Below are 15,967 nucleotides of genomic sequence, written 5' to 3'. Positions count from 1 at the left end.
TTTTTCTGCTGTAACCACAGGGAGGTCAATCCCATGCGTAGTTTTCGTGTGGAAGAATGCAAATTATCTGCCATTTTTTCTGACAACATGCTGCGTTCATCTTGCCATCAATTTTTTAAGATTCCCTGTGCCTTCAGAGCTCGCACCCCCCCCAAAACATCAATGAGCCACCATCATGCTTCACAGTGAGGGGATGGAATTCTTCTCGCTATACGCTTTGTTGACCCCTCTCCAAACATAGTGCCTATGGTTGTGACCATAAAGTTCTATTTTGGTGTCGTCGCTCCAAATTACAGTTTGCCAGAAGCTGTGAGGTGTATTGAGGTGTTGTTGGGCATAACTGAGCTTTTTTGTGGTATTGGTGCAGTAAAGGCTTCTTTCTGGCAACTCGACCATGGTGCTCATTTTTGTTCAGGCGCCCCTCTCCTCCGCATCAAAAAAAAAAAAAGACGGCGTTTGAAAGCCGCTCACTGGCGCCCCCTTCAAATGGTGCCTATGGCACGAGCCATAGGTCCCATACCCTAGATACGCCTCTGAATATGTGTGTGGTACAATTGTTGGCACTAGTGGTTGCAACAACCAATCGATAAAATCCATAATAATCGATAATGAACATTGTTGCCCCTCCCCTTTCTTTCTCCCTGTCCCTGCCTGCAGTCAAACTGCCAATTGGCCCCGCCCATTTCTTTCTCCTTGTCACTCCCTGCAGTTAAACTGCCGATTAGCTCAGGAACGCATCTAAATGTGAGTATAAAATTAATATTTGGGCTGCTGAAAGTTAAGGGAGGTGGGGGTTAATTTAGGGGCAGTTATAGTTAATGGAGTGTTTAAGGTTAATTTAGGGGCAGTTGTGGTTGATGGGGTCTTCAGGATTAATTTAGGGGCAGTTGTGGTTGATGGGGTCTTTAGGATTAATTTAGGGGTAGTTGTGGCTGATGGGGTCTTCAGGATTAATTTATTGCTGAGGACTAAGGATTAATTTAATAAGGTTAATTTAAGGTGCAGTTAGAGTTAAAGGGGCGCAAACTGAGGGGAATCTAAATCCTGGGGGCAGTGAAGATTAACCCTGTATTTATTTATAAAAGTATTGTGTCTGTAAATGAGTCTGCAAATCTATGAGTGCACTATGGCATATCAGGGGGTATACGGCATACCTGGGAAAGAGTGACATATCTGTGGGTATAAAGCATATAGGGTAAATAAGGCATATGTGGGGAGGGCGGAGTGGCATGTCTGGCAGGCAGTGTGGCATATCTGGGAGGCAGAGTGGCATATCTGAGAGGCAGTGTGGCAAGCCAGGGCTCAAATGTGCATAACTGGGGGGCAGGTTGGGAAATAAAAACATGAAATGCATTTTTAGCAATGTTTTTTTTATTCTGCCGTTTGTTTTTAACGTCCTCCGTTGCTTTAATAAATTTTAAATAAATGACAAATTTTAATTTTTCTATCCGATTAATCGAAGAAATAATCGGCCAACTAATCTATTATGAAAATAATCATTAGTTGCAGGCCTAGTTGGCACCCTTATGAATTCATATGAGAAAAATATATTTGAAGTTTATAACCTTTGATATTTTACATTTTTAGTATACCTAGGGGACTGCGAACAGGAAATTGTTGAATCATGCTTTCCTGTTTCACAGGGGTATAAATATTAGGTAACACAAAGCCCAAATGCCCTTTTGTCATTCATTGAAACAGGTAAGACCAAGGAATATAGCTATGATGTGCTTGAAGGTTGTTGAGGACAATGATTAAGAAATTCCAGCAAACTGGGAATGTTATCAATCAACTTTAGTCTATAATGTGTGTGCTCACTGTGAAGAGAATGGCTCAAATGGCCAAAAAATCTTCCAAGGATCATGGCCGGAGAATTGCAGTTAGTTGCGTCCTTGAGTCAAAGTCTCCAAAACTATGATCCAGTGTTACCTACATCGCCACAAAATGTTTGGAAGGGTTTCAAGGGGAAAAAAAGTCTCTACTCTCATCTGAAAACAAATTGAACCATCTTTGGTTTGACAGACACTACTGGAATCAAATGGGATCAGGTTCTAAGGTCGGATGAAACAAAAAAAGAGCTTTTTGGCAATAAACACCAGAGGTGGTTTTGAGGTACACAGGGAGGTAGCCATATGGAAAAGTACTTCATACCCCCTGTTAAATATGGATGTAGCACTTTAATGTATTGGGGCTGCCAGAGGACCTTGACATTTTATCTACTATACAGCCTGATCTCATGTACATTGATAAAAAGGGACCCCCCCTTTTTGTGGACATAATAGTATCTGCATATAGGGGTTAATCATGTAAAATTTTGTTTCATTTACATTTTTGGCAGGAACCCTTAACTGTCATGTGACAGAAAAACAGACACTAAATTTTTTTTCTATATTTTATTATTATTATTTAAAGAAGAGGAATCACTGTTTTTACCTTGATCTCCACTGCTTCTGATCAGAGTGATTATCAAGCAGGGCTCCACTACCCTGCATTGCTGATCATAGTACACTATTACATCTTCTAAAACATCTAGATCGTGTTTTAGAAGATGTAATAGTGTAATCTGTGTCATGAAGCGGTTAACATTTTTGTATTGTTTTTATGTTATTAAACATTTAGGGGGAAGAGTAAATACAGTGGCAGATGTGGTCAGGCTTATTTGATTAACATGCTAGTTTACTAACTAATGTATAGTGCTGGGGTCGACAAAACCCAGGTGAAAGGTCACCATGGAGAATTGGAATTGCATCCAACCCCCTAGGGTTTTACCTGCTGGACGCTCTAACTGTCTCTGTACGTAGTTTGTTGAGCTGTGGTTTACTGTAAGTAGGAAAACACGTTTAAAAGAGAGAGGACCCTTAAGATTATATTCACAGAATACTGGCATGCTTATGTGGGTTTTCATTGCCATGGATGCATTCTGTATGTTTCTTTAATTAGTATTTCTGAAAACTTAATAAACATTAAGTTAAAAAAAGGCTTTAATGAGTAGACTTCTCCACTGCGTATGATCATACGTTGTAAAGAGCTGCAAAACCAGTTGGCTCCATATAACCAACTCTATATTATACATATAAAAAGTGTAAGTCAAATATAAGATAAATAGCTTGTTAACAGGCCTTTGTTTGCCATATGCAATGTCATACCCCGTGCAAATTTTAAATTGAGGATCTTATTAACCATCCCATGACCGTCCGGCTTTTGGGAAAAGTTGGGGATGTTTTGTGGGCCAGAGAAACAGAAAATCAGGACTCCTGTAAAACACAACGTTTGTGATGTATTCACTCTGCGGAGAATGGGAATGGCACCACTGTCAGAGATATAAAAGATCTGCAAAAGGCTTGTTCTCCAGTAGTCATGGACCACTTTTGAATAAAATATTCAGCTGTAATTTTGCATCTAAATACAGTTTGTACCCATGATATAGCCAGCAATATATAACAGTACGCAATTAATTTTATGGTATGTTCATTGCATCTTCCTATCTTTGTGCTATGTATGCCCTATTTCTGTTTTGTTCCCTTACCATCTAAAGTATACATTATGAAAGACCAGATCAGCCCTTGCAAGATAAACTTATCATGCTTGTCCCATCGTAATGCATAACAAAGCTGATTCTCCTGCAAATGCATCTGTAAACACCTGATTTACTGAAGAAATGTATTTTGCCTCTTTACATCTATGTTGTCATTTCCTTATGGTATCCCACCCCTGGCACATGTGGCAGGATTCGTGCTACAGCACTACATATGTGATGTCATTAATAGTGATCAATATTGGGTCCGTAGGGTGACCACATTTTGTAATTCATGCACAGGTGTTTGGCTTGGTGAGGGACTTGTTACAACTCCCTTTTCCTTTCTTTCCCCTCGCTTCTAAGGAAATCCCCTTGTATGTAATAAAGGATATGTGTCCATCATATGGTTCATCTGACATCAGCACGCTCGTAGCTCCTCAGTTCACTATGCTTCCAACTTCCTCCTTATACAAGCAAACTATTTTGTATCCTTATCTGTAATACATGCAAGGCATGACCAGCTGGCAGCCATTGGTGCATTACACTCTTAAGAAGTGTTTTTTACTTCTTTTTTTCCCCTATGAGTCAAGCTTAATGTCCAGTTTCTTCCTTCTTAAAGTTCATGATGGTATCAAATATCTTAACGATTGGGTCCAAGATGAGCTGACTGAATGTGTGAGGAAGCTTCATCCCATGAGCAGAGGTGGCAGATTTGCTGAATTTACTGGCAGCTGGATCAAAGTACTTGTCTCCCCACAGTTTCTTCATCATATCTTCTACTTTCTTTGCACGTTCGTCAGGAGGGAGCTAAGACTTTTCACTTTTGGCAGCAAAGTTGACAACGTACAGACCAGATCCAAACCCAACAGTACCAATCACAGAGTCAATCATGTTTCCCATGGGAGCAGATTCTGCCTCTCCGTATGTGGAAATGATAATGTTGACATTTTCCACAATGCATTGGAAGGTCAGCCACAGTTCTTCTGAGTCCAACTGCAGTTCCAGGAGAGCATGGCCCATCTTGTTCATCATCAGCACGGGCTCAATCCTTTTGGCAATAGTCTGCACACAGACACCGGATACGCAGTCGACCACCATTTGTCACTCTCAATGCAGCGGTCACTTCAGAAAAGTCCACGTGCCCTGGGGAATCAATCAAGTTGATGAGGAACCGGGGGCAATCCTTGCACTGGTTGATGAGGGCCAAGTAATTGTCTGTCAGCTCATAGAACATGGAAATAGCTGTAGATTTGATGGTGATGCAGTGTTCCTGCTCATCTTGCCTCTCCTGCTCTGGCAGATGCACTGATACCAGCTTTACACACCAAGTAGTCGGTGAGAGTGGATTTCCCGTGGTTGACGTGGGCATTCACAGACTTGTTTCTGATGTTGGACTTCTTGTTCATGATCACTCGGATCTGGTCTACAGTGAAATTCACCATGGTTGCAGATGTTCCCAGATTGCACAAGCAGGCCAGAGATGGGAGCTGACTTGCTGATGGAGGACTGAAAGAGTGTAGCCTTTTTTTTATTATTCATTCATTAAGCATTTAGCAATACTTATTATAAAGTAAACAGATGCGTGCAAATGTATTTCCAAAGTAAATACGCAGGCTAGGTATTACTGTGAATTTATGGGGCACTGGCATAAATTATGGCCTCATACCAAAAACAGTGTTGCATGAAACAGTAACAGTTTGTTTAACTGGGGCAGTTGCAAGAATAGGTATCCATGATTGTACCACCATTGACTACCAGTAATGTAACAGTTTGTGATGGCAACAAAATTGTTGAAATCAAAGGGCCTATTATTTCTGCTTTTATCTCTTTTTGTTAAAATTGTATGCATTGCAGCACCTATAATTAAATTAGAACTTTAACTCAGAAAAGAACAAAGCCAAACAGGCTTACCAAAGCTTCACTGAATTATTCTCAAACGCACTGGTCTATTAGAATTGGTTGATGTTGTTATACCTTATACAATATGTCACCAGAACTTGACAGCTAGTAATTCATAATGATATGCATTGCAGAAGACGGTAGTCTTATTTGTTGCTAGAGCACCATTGTAGCTGCCATTCAAGAGAACTTAAACAACTTATTGGATCTGATTTTAGGATTTATAGAGAATAAAACAAAGTAAAATAATTCCTTATGTTTAATTCTACTGCAGTACAGAAGAAAGAACAATTAGGTAAAGGTTTAGATCAGAATTTTCCAGTCAATAGTACCATGGGTTTTTTGGAGAACTTCATTGGCAGCCTTTAATGATAAATGCTGTCTTTCATGTTTTTACACTTGTTTTGGTACTTTCACAACATCTTTGTCCAACCATAATTTCCATTTTTTACACTCAGATGACCCATCCAATTTGTATCTTGTTTTTTGGAACAAGTAGGGTGTTTTTTTTAAGGTCCATATTCATACAACACAATATTGTTATTAGGAATAAAATGTGAAAAAGTGAAAGTTTAGAAACGCTTCCTTCCAATGTTTAATCATTATACATTGTATACAGCTAATTTAAATGAAAAAAAAACTAACTAACATATCCATTTACTTTTTTACTCCTTGGGTTTAAAAAAACCTTGTACACCTTTGTGGATTTTTGTCTATCCTTGGTACTTACAGGCAGATATTCCGATAGGAATTTGGTATGTACTGTAGCCTTAATAGCACTCAAATGTTGCAAAATGATCCAACTGAAGCACAAAGGCCATTCTATCACTTTTCATGCAGCCATCGTCCCACCAACCTATTCCAAAGTATGTGTTAAAAACCTTCTACGTGATGATGACGCTGTGTCCAGAGAGCTTAGCATGGTCTACCTCCCACTGAGTGATTGCTGTCTTACAATGTAACAGTGCCAAGTCTTAGAGCAAGGTGCCGTCCTCCCCTGATACAGGGAACCAGGCTTGCCATCAGCCTTATCTGCTGCGCATCGGCAGGGAAGTTTGCCTGCTTGTTTGATAAAGCACAGGACGTAATTAAATTACCGTATTTGCTCGATTATAAGACATGGTTTTTTTCAGAGCAAATGCTCTGAAAAACACCCCTCGTTTTATAATCGGGGTCGTCTTATAATCTCTTGGACACAGACAAACCCCGCTGCTAACCACACCTCCTTCCGGTTAGCAGCGGGGGTTGTCTGCGTCCATCGCGCAGACCTTCCGCGGCTGTCAGAGATCAGAGTTTCCTTGTTTACATGAATTAACATTTACTGGTAAAACTTTTTTCCTATAGGGTCATCTTATATTCAGGCTTTTTGTTTTTTCCTTAATTAATATTCAGATTTTGGGGGGTCGTCTTATAATCGAGCAAATACAGTATACCTTAAGCAGGGTCAGCTCAGCCCTTGTTACTGCAGAACCTTGTCATTGCTGGCCCTTCCTAATGGTAATGGTTGGAGAGTTAAAACCACAACTCTCCCTTTAGTCAATAAACCTCAATAGTTAAATTATTGGCACTTAAACCAAAAGGTGGGGCTGTTTTGGTGGAAAAGGAGGGACCTACACAATATTAGCAGGTGGTCATAATGTAATGGCTGATCAGTGTATGTTACTCTGTCTTTACATACACATATAGCTCTAAGTCCCTTTGGGTTTCTTGCCTAACTGAAGCTGTTTATGACATACTCACTTAGTTTAAGGTATTGCAAACCTATCGTCTTTACACAGATATTTTGAGTATATGAAGCGCGTATTGTATTATCCCGGATTCTTTATTTTTTACATAAATCACCAATTTTTGATGTACACACATTTTCCAATACACAAGTACATAGCTCACGTAATATGCATCTCATATCTCACTATTGCAGAGGAGGGGATATGAGTAGTCTCCTCAGGTACAACTTGTTTGTCATAGAATGACATCATACGATCTTGTCATTCCAGTAGACACACACTTCTCAAATACTTATCCTATAGATGCTCATAACGCTTATGAATAATTCTGTACATGGCTTGTAAAAATACCAAACAGATGATGCTCTGCATGTATAATATTAGCCTCTTAAGCAGTCCTTTTTTTCTATACTATTCAGTCCCTGCATTACTAAATATAGACAGATAAGAACATTTTCCTTGCTGTGTGTAACCTGTGAAGATGGACTTGTTTCTGTTGGCCGTGAGCTCTCCTTTTCTTGAACTGAATACCCCATTTTGGGTATGTTGTGTATGCTCACTGTAAAGTGCAGTGTTCATTGAATGCACCATTATAGGAGTAAATAGGTTCCCCTGTGAGCTAAAGCTTAAATATGTAGAGATATACTTTTAGATGTCACAAGAATCGTTTTTGATCCTGTAACATCCACAAGTTTGGCGCATTGTGTGCTAGTCTATTTCTGCTTTGAAGAACTTGCTGATTTCATGCATAATTGGTTTGATATCAGGGGACTTGATGAGACCATGGATGTGTCAGAAAGTATGTCTGAAGTTCTTTGTATGATTCCTAAACCATCATTGTTGAATTCACACCACCCATTCACAGACAAGTAGCAGCAAAAATACCTGGGTGTCTCTTTTTCAATTGTCGCATAAAAAAAGGAAATGCCTAAATTATGAACAAAGATGAGGCAAACCAAAATTTGGAGGCAACTCAGATGAATATACTTCAACCTAGCAGGTGCTTATATTTATCCCTCTTCTCTATTAAATCCTGACACTGTGTGCTGGCACCTCATTTGAGGATCATGTTTTCCAACCACAGCTTAATACACTTTTGGGGCAGATATATCATGTTATCATAAAGCAAGGGAAAATGTTAATTTTAACCTCAGTGGTACCTATTATATTTGTTTTTCTGTATTTCAGCAGGCACCTCACATATTATTATACTAGTCAGGGTAGAAACCCCTTATCCCATACATATAACGTCACTAATCTCATTTCACTTTTCAGTATACCTCAAGTTTGTTATTTTTCTTTCTTATTTGGGAATTGTAAGAACTAATAAAAGTTCTGTTTAAAGTTATTATCCAGTGGAGGAAACTTTACAAGGGCTTTTAAGATAGGCAGCATCTGACTGACAAATGCAATAGTAACATTTGATCTGATCACATTCTGCCCGGCATCCTTGTTGGATGTAACTATGTAACTGTAAATGCTTTTGTAGGTGCGGCTGCTTGTATATTTGTTGCTTGCTTTCTGTGTGTGAGCGTGAATGTCTGTATGACTGTTAGGAGATATAAAACTACAACAGCTTTCGACTGTGTATAGACAGGAACAATGATAGGCTGACATAAAACTCTTTAAATGTCCCATGAGTGCTCTGTTTTTGGATTGCGTGTATATTATATTATGATTTACACCATAAATACATTTTATATATTTTATTATATGGGTTTGAGGGTGTAAGTAGTTGTTTACAGGGTCTTTAAAGATGGCGTGTTGTCCAAGAAAAAGGTTACAGAATGCTGTAAGTGAACATTAAATAAAACCTTTTCCTTGCTCATAAACCTCAACTTATTGATTTGTTTCTAAGAGGACCTAAGGAAATAATGTGCAGTGATATCCCCAGTGAATGGCATAATATAGAGTAAACGCCATTAAGTATGATTCATTTTACCCATTACATCATGATGTCCCAATAAAGGCAAGTCATAACTTATTATATTATTATATATACCCCTATCCTCTTTCTTTATGCACTTCTGTATATAATGTGACACCTTTTTGTACGAACAATCTGTGTGCCCACTCCCTGACTGGCTCACTTTTAGGTTCGAGGAATCCTGTCCCCCCATGTGAGTCTCCCTATCACTTGTATTTTCTCTTTACCTGACAAGTCAAAGATGCATTCATTCACATGAGTATGTAGTGGATTCAGCAATAAACCTTACCATTTAGAGTTAACAGTATAATTATCCTTGGATTTATAATCCCACAAGAGCCTGGGGAGGTGTGGTTCTAGTAGTATTATCCACTGCATTGCAATATTGTGTGGACTAGCAAGATCCGTACCCCCTGAAAATTCTGTGTGTGAAGATAGATTAATGCATTCTGTGCTAATTACAACACGCCATGGGATTGTTTCTTAGTGACATTGTTGTGCCATGCATACCCTGATTCATAGACATATTGTTTTTATTAGACATTTGACGCACATACCTCACCCCCTCTGCTGTCTCTCCCAAGAAGGCATGTCCATGAAATAGTCATGTGACTAATCATGTTTGGGCATGATGACAGCTTTGGCATGAATAAATAAGGTTCCCTTCTCTGCTGCACCCTTTTGTATTAGTCTGTGTTTTATAATGCATAATAGTTGCTGTTTGACTGCTATTTGGTATGTGATTCTCAAAATTTCACAAAGCATTTTTTGAGATGGGCATTTTCTTGTGATCTGAAAAGGTTTAAACATCATGAATACTAGTCTTTCAATAATTTTCATTTATGCTGTTTTACACCCAAGGTCTCTTTTTCAAATGGTGGGTTAGATTGTTTACCAGGTGAAAATGGCAGTACCAAATTAGATTCCCCTACCTGTACATATCCCTTGAATCCACAATAGTGGGGGAGCTTCAGTGAGTATCAGTAGACTTGGTACTTGTGGTCCACGGCCGATCCCTCACATGACCCCAGGACTTAAGTAGAAGCCAACATTACATTATAGTCATTATACAAATACTAGCCACTATGTACTATACTGTATTTACACAGTGCTTTGTCAGAGGGAATGCTAACTAATCCGATAATGCAGGTCTTAGGGTGTATAGCAGGATTGCCCTAAGTGGTGGCCCATTAGGCAGGTAAGTTCAGACATAAAGTTTTGTCTTCTTTGTTTAAAGGTCATGGCTAATACACTGTGGTACTTTTGCTGGCCTCCTCATCTCTTTATAGGTTGTGTCTGGTGATATTCACATTGAGCACAATGTCCGATATGCAACCCTTAAACCACTCCTGGTCAACCACACAACAATTTGATTTCTATTGATACAGTCCTTTTCTGTCGTGACATTTAGGGGTCTAGAACCCTTTTATACTTTCATAGAAAAGAAATATTCTGACCGCCTAGAAAAGTGGTGACATTGGGAAAGGAAAGCAGGACAGTTAACAGGGACAGTTGTCAGGTATGCTACATTGCTCTTGTGGTCACAACAACTTCTATACGTGCATACACACACACACACAATTATATATATATATATATATATATATATATATATATATATATATATACACACACACAGTGTATACACATCATCACGTGGCTGTAAGACCCTAGAATGACCATGGTTGTGTGGTGATGTGTGGCACTAAATAGTATTTAGTATCACCTAAATAGAATTCCTCTGCAATGAAGTGAGTCATTTGATATTTGATAAATAATATGCATTCACTTCACAGCCTTACCAGTTTCTGTGCCTGTGTCTCCCCTCCTCCATTCCCTAATCCCACATTTCTCTAACACAGTGTACATTTAATGCCAATCAATACTGCCAACGGCTTTGTTTCTGTTAAGATAGCAGCAAAGGGATCTTATTTTTTCCTGCTATAATAACGAGGTATATAGTTCTGTTGAAATTGTTTGTTGTGCAAATCCAGACTGATCATTAACTGCAGACATCTATAGGTCTGCTGCAAGTGTTTTTCTATAATATTTTAATGTCTTTATTCAGCTAGGCGATTAGACAATAGCTGTCACAGAGATTATAGAAAAGCTGGCCCCTGTACGCTCCTGCTCTCTCTTCCGTACAGGCAGAAACATGCTTTCCATATGATTTCAGGTCCCTGTGAAAAGTCATATAATACAATGTTGTGTACTCTTTGCTTGTTGGAAGCTCACCAAGTCATTCATTGTGTTGTTGTCATCCTCACAGTCTGTTCATTTATGCCTGAGGTTAATTGTGGCACATTGAAGCCATGAAATCATTCTTCAGATCACATTTGTGCCAGGCTAATGATACTGGTCTAATACTGCTCTGTAAAACATGACTGGAACCGATTTACCCTAATATACACATTCTTATGCCCGTCAGATACATATTTCTCATTTAGGCAATCACAATCATTTCGGTATGTTTATATTATCCTGTCATCTGCATTACATGTGTGTCTCATATACCTAGATTTTTACATGGATGTAAACAGATCCCTGTAATTGGGTCATGTGAAATCTGAGGGGTTCCTGTCTTCAACTGATTCGTGTTAAGGAACCTTAATACGATTGCTTTGCAACAGATTTTACTTTGCATTAAAAATGTCATATAGACTTACATACATTAAAGTCCATATCATAGGCAGACATTTCAGCTTCAGTTATGTATGTTTTGTAAACATCTGGTTAACCTACAAACAGTCAAGTAACTCTCATAATGTGGGCATGACTGTCACACACAGAGAACATACACATGACATGTATGCCTGTATGAGACACAGCCGTGTTCTGATTGAGGTACAGTTTATCTGTGTGGATTGTAGTCATATCACAGGGTGCATCTGCGCCTGATTGAGGTGCTGTGACAGAGCTGTGTATTTGTTTGGGGCAGGGTGGGGGGGAGGCTGGGGGTAGCTGGTTTCCATAGAAACAAGTCGTCTAAAACAGGACGATGAATATTTATCATCTCTAATGAATATTAATAAGATTGATTGAATAATCAGGGCTTCTTTTCTCCTAATGCAGCTCTGCAGATGGAATACTAACACTGCAGCCTCCAAGTGTGTTTCTCTATCAAAGTCACCAGAGTGACGCAGGAAGTGTTTGCCATCTTTTAATGACCCACATGCAGTTGTCATCAAATGGAATGCATATGGCTATCAAAGTCTTCTTAATTATATCACTCACTGGTACCTATCCAGTTATTTTAAATTTAACCACGTAGTGTCCCACTGACCTCTATAAATTATCTGTATTTTATAACTAAGCACTGGACAGAGGCCTTTAGCACATGGACTACAACTTGCGCTACGCTCAGCCTGACATAGTCACTGTTTAAATGTATTATGGTGATACAATGTTTGAGTGTATCATAAAACCAGAGGGCAGCTCACCCACTTGGGTGATCAGGCAGCTGGGTGCACCAATGCTCAATATGCCAGCTACAAGTGAGATCTCTGTATGCCCCTTCCGGCCCATTTACAGTACGGAGGACTGTGACACGTGGGCACCATTAAATCGCAAAGCTCAGGAATATTTAATCATATCCTGAAGCAGTGAAGATGGAGGAGCAGCCCGGAGGCACTCAAGGAGCGCCAGATTATAATGTCATATCCCGACATTCAACAGTGTGTGTGTGTGTGTGTGGGGGGGTGCTGCCCTGGGTTAGGCCTTGGACAGCACCCCAGTCAAAATCATTGTGTGAATACACTAAAAGTCTCTCTGTAATAGCATGACTTTCATTTAACCACATCTCACTCCTAGTAATTATATGAACAGTGTGGCTTTAAAAAACCTAGAAGTCATATTACTTAATATTATATACAGTATATATATATATATATATATATATATATATATATATATATATATATATATATTTATTGTCTTTCCTTTTTTGCTCATAAAAGTTCTCCACATTATCTGCCCTACAACTGTCAAAAGTACCCCTCACATGACATGACAGTGTTTTTAAAACATTGAACCAGAATTGCTTTTCATAAACAACACAACCATATTGTATCATCCTTCAGGCTACTCTGCTTATTTATTTGACAATGTTCTCATTTGCACTGTGATATTCATTTTCAAGTAACATATCTCATCTGCTTCCATGTTATAAGCTGTTGCATCATCCATGAAGTCGCACTGCCTATGATGTCAAACTGATTGTTTGACATCATGCTGTGGCAAAGGAAAGGTGTGATATCTTGTTAAAATTATTATTTGTTAGAATTTGCAGCTACCATTTCCCTACTCAAATATGTGTTCCCAGAACAATAAAATAAATACTAAGGAGACATTATGTCTTTATCTGTTGTTATTTAAATGGTCAATCAAGCATTTAGGTCATGCCTGTTTCTGTTACAGCCTTTATTCCTTTAGTATAACGAGTGGGTTACAGATAACATTGTTTAACCTTTGCATAACGGACTGTATGCTGCTGCATAAAAACATACATACTATTTAGTTAGTGTCATGGTTAAACATAGCTAAAGTGAAACTGGTCCTACAAAATACAAAATAAAACTCTGTTGGTTTTCTAACAGATGTCTAAGGAGCTAGAAACAACTTTCCATAAATATGCAAAGTATGGGGACCCCAAGGCACCTGGACATGAAATGAGTGGAAAGAATTTTGCCAAACTCTGCAAGGAATGCAATATTCTGGAGAATGGGTGCACTAGTGCCGATGTGGACGTTGTCTTCAGCAAAGTCAAGTAAGTCATTTATCTTAGTTCCAAGTTTCTCCAGTCTTTCCCTACCAACCTACTACTGGATTGGCTACCACCTCCTAACCTATTTCTTGAACTCTAACTCATTATTTGACCCATTCTAATGTGGTTTCCAGCCTCAGAACTCACTAGGTGCCTTGAACATGTGTGCAGCATCTGACACGGCAAATCACACCCTTCTCCAGCAGACTTGTAATATCTAGCTTTTATTTATTTCTCAATCACATTCTTCTCTTTGATACTGTCTTTATTGGGATACTCCAATGACACCTACTCTTCTTTATCCGCACCACTCTACTTAAAACTTTTGATTCCTTTTGATTTTGGTGCCATCTCTGTGCTACAGACAAAATCTATCCTTTAACCGTCTGAGACTTATTCCCAGATAGCATCCAATTACTTACAGGGCAGTATCTCAGTGTAAGAGGTTAGCTGTCTACGCATCATTGTAAGCCCAATTCCTAAAATTCACCCCACAGCTACATATTTAACGTTCATCTGTGTAATACTTTGCTCGTTCCTTCACATACAGTAACTAACTAATTCTTGCCTCTTAAATCTGTGTTACAGGAGTAAAGGAGCCCGAGTCATCAACTTCTCTGAGTTTCAAGATGGTCTAAAACAGCTCTCAAGAAAAAGGTTCCAGGGAATGGGAAATGCTCTTCCGGCCATCCACAAACTGGTGGAAGGCAAAGATCCAGAGAGTCCTGGCTCCACGGTGAGAAGGGTTGTGATTGAACATTTTGTTACAATGCTGTTTTTTATTTAAATATTTAATACTTACATAATATCTGCTGTTCCATGATGTGGGTAACCTAGGAATCATTTGGAGGGGGGGAAAGATCAATGGCTTTAATATGTACTTGTGGGTGACTTCCTCCTCCCAGTGGTGAGCCTAGCATTAATAATGCCTGGGTGCAATAGGTGGTAGGATGTCCCCTTCCTATATTATTTGTTATAGTCATGTATTACTTCTATTTAAACACTTTCCTACCATACATACATCCTTACATATGCATAGATATCCCTAATCATTTTAGCCCCTCTACTGGCCCATAGCACAAGTAAAGTTTAGTCAAGTTCCATTCCTAGGCACATCATTGTTGTCTCACTGTCCCGTACTAAACTTAGCACGGGTTTGTATATTTGAGCTCTTTGTCCTTGTTGTCACATGTTTGGTGCCTGCACTTTCTAGCTCTTAACTTGACTTAGAAGGCTGAGTGTCGGGATATGATATCATATCCAGGCGCTTAGCCTTTGAGAGTTCTTTGGCAGAGCAAGGGAGGAGGAAGATTCAGGTCTGCGTTTAGGCCTCCTTTTTGGTCAACAGCTTTAGGATGTGTGTGAGGGAGATCTGATCTCTCCAATCAGCCCTGACATCTGTGTCATATTGATGCCTGGGCACAGTCACCAACCCACTGACAACTTCCACTGGTAACTAGCACCCTGTATGTGTCTGGTAATGATTCCACAATTAATTAGTAACAGACAGTGAGTTTCAAATTGCCTAGTTGTGCACCAAAAGCCACCCATGACCCTACCTTATGCCCCTGAAACAAGCAGACTGGTTTCACATCTTAGTCTTTAACAGTAGATTTATTTATAGATAAATTATTGTACTGTGTGTGACTGACAGATAAATATTACGGCTACCCAAGCAACTTGAAGGACCAAATTGTTATTCAGCAATAGCATTAATGTCTGTTTGATTCTCAAATTATCGAACGGTACAGAATGATACAAGTTGCCATTTTCCCAGCCATCGTATTGCATATTTGGTCTGAAAGGTATTTATAAGGACTCAGAGACTCGTTAATATCCATTTACACCTCTGTATGGGCCTAAAAGAGAGGACTGTTATCAGCATTCCGGTTCTTTGTAATGATGCGTTTTAAAACTGTACAAAATGTTAATGCTAGCGTTGTTGTCGTTACTGCACTATCTTATAGAAAACTGTAGCAGTTGGAGCAGTAGATCGTCTGACAGACATCTCTAAATATGGTGGAACACACAAGGAGCGTTTTAACGAGAGTGGGAAAGGAGCGTCTGGCTCTGAAGAGGTCACACATGACTCTGGACACGTTGAGGCATGCAAGGGGAAGGAAATGAAACAGTAG

At 39.2% G+C, this 15,967-nt stretch overlaps 1 protein-coding gene and 1 pseudogene across 1 annotated transcript in view; one reads left to right on the top strand and one right to left on the bottom strand.

Moving 5' to 3' along the window:
• Positions 1-15,967, top strand: part of LOC128468150 (tubulin polymerization-promoting protein family member 2-like) — a 27,554-nt gene extending 11,587 nt beyond the window's left edge. The window contains exons 2-4 of the mRNA XM_053449876.1: positions 13,666-13,835; positions 14,421-14,568; positions 15,800-15,967. Of these exons, the coding sequence (XP_053305851.1) occupies positions 13,666-13,835; positions 14,421-14,568; positions 15,800-15,967 (486 nt within the window). The remainder of the gene's footprint in view (positions 1-13,665; positions 13,836-14,420; positions 14,569-15,799) is intronic.
• Positions 4,109-4,959, bottom strand: LOC128468229 (elongation factor 2-like; annotated as a pseudogene).

Source organism: Spea bombifrons, chromosome 1, assembly GCF_027358695.1.
Source record: "Spea bombifrons isolate aSpeBom1 chromosome 1, aSpeBom1.2.pri, whole genome shotgun sequence".
NCBI classification, from domain to species: domain Eukaryota; kingdom Metazoa; phylum Chordata; class Amphibia; order Anura; family Pelobatidae; genus Spea; species Spea bombifrons.
This window is presented reverse-complemented; position numbering and strand designations above follow the sequence as displayed.